This window comes from Petaurus breviceps, unplaced genomic scaffold (assembly GCF_028583685.1).
Source record: "Petaurus breviceps papuanus isolate PSGF00001 unplaced genomic scaffold, PetGlider_PUasm1.0 90903, whole genome shotgun sequence".
Taxonomy (NCBI): Eukaryota; Metazoa; Chordata; class Mammalia; order Diprotodontia; family Petauridae; genus Petaurus; species Petaurus breviceps.
In genome coordinates, this window is record NW_027187376.1 from 18,040,991 (window position 1) to 18,046,728 (window position 5,738).

A 5,738-nucleotide genomic window follows, 5' to 3' on the forward strand; every position below is an offset into this window, starting at 1 on the left:
TGTGTGTGTGTGTGTGTGTGTGTGTGTGTGTGTGTGTGTGTGTGTGTGTGTGTGTGTGTATGACTGGTTCCTTTTCTTCATCAGAATAAATCCTGATTTCTGAGTAAGGCTTATCCTTCTTAACTTTCTTCCCTCTTAGTGTCTCTGGCCATAACATCATAAATATTTCCTCCAAACTCTCTGAAACGTGTATTTTTAAAGTAAAAAATATATGTCTGTTTCCAATATTTCCCTCGTTGGACATCATGATTTCTAAAAAGATATGGTGACTTTTTCTCAAGGTTCCTATCCTTTCTACTCCTATCATCTGCAAGGAATACTGATCAAATTTGTTAATGACAGTGCAGAGATAGATGGCTAATATGCTACACAGAAGAGTTATGATCTTCTCAGGCTAGAACTCTGGGTCAAATCCAATGTTAATTTAAGAAGACAAATATGAAGTCTAACAATCTGGGTTCAAAAAATGTACTTCTGAAGTATAACTGGAGGGGGGCATGGTTAAATAGCAGTTTAGCTGGAAAAAATCAGGAATTTTTTAATGAAATCAAGCTCAAGATGTCAAAACGTGATATGGCAGGCAAGAAAGTTAATGCAATCTTATGTAGCATTGAGATTACATAAATATATATATATACACCTATCAATACATAATATAAAAATAATAAACAGATAGGTAATATAAAATCCTCCCTTTGGTTCTTAAGACCTCTATAACCTAGTCCTACCCTACCTTAATAATCCTATCACATAGTATATCCCACCCAACCCCCTTATTCTATAATCAAATGAGAGTGGGCACCTGGTTTCATTACTGTGGGACTTGTCTCACTTTCCCACTATGTTCCCTTGTAGGGCACCTTTGCTGTACCACCCCTGCCCATTTGCTTTTCAGCTTCAATTTGTATGTTGTCTTTCCCCATTAAGCTTGAGAACAGAAGCTTTTTGGGGGGGTTGGGGGCTGGGAGGGATATATCTAGGGCTTAACACAATCCCCAGGCAAGTAGTAGGTGCTTAATAAATGTCTGTGGACTCCTGCTGCTTTTTTTTTAACCCAACACTCCATCTCTGGACTCCAAGCATTTTCACTGACTGTCCCCCAGGCCTGGCACACTCCCTCTTTACACCCCCATCTGGGCTCTCCTTAAATCTGAGATAAAGTTCCGCCTTCCACAGGAAGCCTTTCCTAGTCTTCTTAATCTCAGTGCCTTTCCTCCGAGATGCTCTGCAGTCTAGCCCATAACGTACTATCTGTACATGGCTGTTTTCTGCTCTCCTCCCCATCAGATTACAAGCTCCTTCAGGACAAAGGCTGTCTTTCAGCTCACTTTGCACAGTGCCTGCTGACTGACTGCAAGTTAATCTAGGATCTAAATGCACCTGACAGAACACTAACTTCAAGTGCTTCCTTGGCGTGGTGCCTGGCACACAGCAGGCAGCTAACAAATGCTTACCAAGTGACTGATTTCTACATCTCTGAATGTGGCCAAAATCAAAGACAGAAATGTGAGTTTACCAGCAGCTCTTCTTCACGCCAAAAGGCCATAAGCCACTGTTATCATCTCTGTGAACGTCCTCACTCATTTCTTGGTTGTGAAAGCAGAGGCCTGCTAGTGATTTCCAAAGATTTTGAGAAGATTGTTTTTGACTATATAGTGCTATTAATTTGCTCTCTGACCTATTCCCATATGGATCAGTTCATTTTTTACTACACAATATTTACAAAATTGTCAAGCTACTCCTGGGGGAAAAAGGGTTGGCTTGTTTTGAGAATATGACTGGCAGGAATGCCGGACAACCCCATTTAGATGTCCCAAGGCATCTCAAACTGACTAGTTCCAAAATGGAACTTACTATCTTCCCCCAAAACCCATCCCTTTCCCTAATTTCCCTATGTTTGCTCAGAATATGATCAGTCTTCCAACCACTTCAGTTTAGAGTCATCCCCCACTCTCCCAGGAAACTGATGACTGTTGCTGATTTTTACCTCCATAAGATCTCACATCTCTCTCCACTCCACTCACATCACCGCCCCCAAGTTCAGATTCAAACCATCTCTTACCTGCACTATTCAAATAGCCTCTTAACTGGCCTCCCTTCCTTGTCTCTCCCTCCCAATTTATCCTTCAGCTGTAGCTGCCAAATTAATATTCCTAAAGCACAGGTCTGACCACGTCACTCCCCGACTCAAGAAGCTCCAGCAGCTTCCACGGCTTCTAGAAGGAAATAAAAACTTCTCTCTTTAGTACTCAAAGCTCCCCACCACCGTTACAGGCTAGTCACATGTTCTAAATTCCATCCAACTCACCATTTCTTGCACACAAGATTCTTTCTCCTGCCACTAACTCTGCACAGACTGTTCTGCAGGACTGGGATGCTCTCCCTCTTCATCTCAGCAGTTTCAGTGACACCTTCCACAAGTCTTTCCTGATTTACCTCGTTTTTTTTAATAATACCTCTCCCGCCCACAACTCTGTATTTAATATATATATATATTTAAGTTTACTCTCAGCAAAATGCAAGCTCTCTGAGGGGACAGACTATCTTGTTTTGTCCTTGTATATCAGTGCCTAGCAGAATGACTGGCACATATGAGGTGATAATGTATTCCTTGTTCAATTCAATTACTCAAATGTATGGCCAAAATTACCAATATGACAACAACTGAAACATGTAAAATTTCAAGATGTATACACTTTACAAATCTAGAATTTAATAACAGTTTTAAGTTATAAATTGTATGTCCTCTGAACAGAGACAGGTAAACAAAAAAGAAATTTTATATGATTCACAAAAAAGGGGAGAAAGGCTCAATACATAGCAATTAGAGAAGGTCAGTGATAAATACCTTTCATACTTATAATCTGATCAACAGCATGAAGAAGTAAACTTACTATTTTCTTGGACTCTGGCCACAAATCCCATTAAAGGCAACTGAGGAGTTACCTGTAGGATGGATGGAGGAGGAGGAGCAAGAGATGCTGAAAAAAAAAAAAGAGGGAAAGAAGGTGGGGCTGAAGTTATATTAAAAATAAAGGATAATACAATAAAATTAATGGATAGACAAGATGCCACCCCCATTCAGAAATACTTGGTAAGATGTCATGTAGGCCCTTTTGAGGAGGAAAAACCCAAACAAAATCCCAGGTTGCCTTTTAAAAACTAAAATATTTCAAGGAAGTTTAAGTGTGGAGTCTATGAACTTGGCTTGAGCAGTCCTCCAAGAACAGACACAGAGTCCCTCACAAGGTCCATACTCACAATCTCTACAACTTGTTAAACCCTGCTCCATCTTGCCCTCCAATGTCACATGCTTTAGAACCCAAGATTACCCCCATGTCATCATGAGACATCACAGCAAGGTATTATAAATGGAAATTTTCGACATAGACTTTTAAAATTAAAGCAAAATTCATTTTTTCATAATGAATTTACCATAAATGTTTCAACTTCTATTTATCACTTATTGATAACTTCATACCAGAAGCTATGCATTATCTTTTAAATTAAGCATTTCTCTACATTGCTATAAACAGATTAAGGCTTTTTTGCATGTGTATGTACATATCAATTTACAATTTATATTCTTAGGCTTATAATTACCATAGTTAAAGAAATACGTGAAATGATACTATAACCCCTATTACATGACATTTTTTGTTTTCACTTCTATATTAGACAAACAGGTGCATTAAACAATCCTAAAACTTAGTAAGCTACTGCAGAAGCAAACCTCACCTACCATTATTCCTCAGACTCTAAACTTTTTTTCCCCAGGAAGCCTAATTTCCTGACTTTTCCCCACATCTGCAGCACTGATTCCTGGTTTTGTGCCTTCACTTGTGCTATTCCCCAACTTGGAACACCACCCTCTCCCTTCCATCCCCACTTAAGACCAAATATTCTTCAAGTTCCACCTCCTCCACAAAGATTTTCCTGACAACTATCTATTATTAGAGATAAAGGGGGCCCAAAGAAGGTCTAAAGGAGAGCAATCAGACTTAATGGACTATTGGTGGAGCTGTGAAATGAAAGCAATTTGAAATTATCTCCTAAATCACTAAACTATATATCTTGTGATCCAACTATATCACTACTAGGCTTAGAGGGAAAGAGAGTAGTGATGAGGTGAAGTACCCAAAGACATCAAAGACAGATGGAAAGAGCTAATCTGCACAAAAATTACAGTAGGCTTAGAGGGAAAGAGAGTAGTGATGAGGTGAAGTACCCAAAGACATCAAAGACAGATGGAAAGAGCTAATCTGCACAAAAATTATAGTAGTTCTTTTTGTTAGAGCAAAGAATTAGAAACAAAGTGGTTGGCTATCAATTGGGAAATGGTAGAACAAACCATACCATATATATATGTAATGGAATGATGTTGCACTGACAGCATTGACAGAGAAACCTGGGAGGATTTGTACATATAGTGAAGTGAGTAGAACCAGATCAATTTATGTAAAGTCAACAACATTGCAAAGGAAGACAATTGCGAACAATTTAAAAATTGTGAATATAATGGACCAATCACAGCTTGAGAAGGATTATTATCAATTATAGGAACCCACTTTTTGGTGAATAAGTGACAGACTAGAAGTGAGAAGTGAAACACAAATTTTCTGACAAGGCAAGACAAATGTGATTTGTTTTCCTTAACTGTACTTATTTATAAAAAGGGAGGCTTTTGAGGTGGGATGAGGCAAAAGTTATGCAGGAGAATCGTGGGATACTTACAGGAAGAAAGGAAAGAAGAGACAAAAAAAATCAATAAACTAACTTTAAAACACAGTAGAAGCCAAAAGCAAGTTCAGAAAGGGACACAAAGCAAAGCAATACTGAGCTACCATGATAAAATTAATATATGCTTTTTTTTAAGCTGTAAGAGATTCACAGTATTTAATTTACATTCTTTTTCTACTCTTTGTAGAAGGAATTGTTTATGTCTACTGATCTTAAAATTCATAATAAGTTCAAAATTTTTTATATAAATAAAAGGGGCTCTGAAGATTATGTAGTCTAATGTGTTCAGTCCATATGAACAAATCAAGACCTGAAGAAATCTGACAGCTTGCCCAAAAGGCCAGAGTTAATGACAGTCAAAATTCACCTCACTCATTCCTAAACATTTATAAGTTATTTGTAACATACACTTTGGTACTTGATTGCATTCAATTCATCATTTTCCTGTATGTTATTTTTTCATTTCATGTGGGTTTTTCCCCCCCCAAAAAAAAGTTTTTTTAAGTAAACTTTATTAGGGATAGGAACTGTTTTTCCCTAATTTTCTTTTGGTACTGAAAAGTACTTAAACACATAAATGCTCCAATAACAGGTGCTAAATTAAACTGCAAGCCAAGGAGGCTAAGATGACTTAAGAAAGATGTTTCTCACTCACTATAAAAATACAGGAAATAGAAGGGAAGGCATCAGCTTATCAGGACCTATAAGAACCCAGATCCCCAAAAAATATATTCTGCAATGCTCTAAAAATGTACCGTGTTTCCCCGATAATAAGACACTGTCTTATTATTTTTTTTTTGACAGAAAAACACCAGAGGGCTTATTTTCAGGGGAGGGCTTATTTTAATGAACACTGACAGCAATTTTAATAAACAGGTAAATGTGAACAAAAAAATCTACCTTTATTCAATAATGAATTCAATAAAGAACAGGATGACGCGCTCACTGCTGCAGCTCTGGTTGGATGCAGCTCGGAGCGTGGCGTGCGTTTCACGGGG

The 5,738-nt window shown here is 38.0% G+C and overlaps 1 protein-coding gene across 12 annotated transcripts in view; it reads right to left on the reverse strand.

The window, feature by feature from the left end:
- ABI2 (abl interactor 2) overlaps positions 1-5,738 on the reverse strand; it is a 144,740-nt gene that overhangs the window by 16,057 nt on the left and 122,945 nt on the right. For all 12 annotated transcript variants that reach the window (XM_069075317.1, XM_069075314.1, XM_069075313.1 and 9 more), the window contains one exon: positions 2,895-2,981. In XM_069075317.1, coding sequence (XP_068931418.1) covers positions 2,895-2,981 — 87 coding nt within the window. The remainder of the gene's footprint in view (positions 1-2,894; positions 2,982-5,738) is intronic.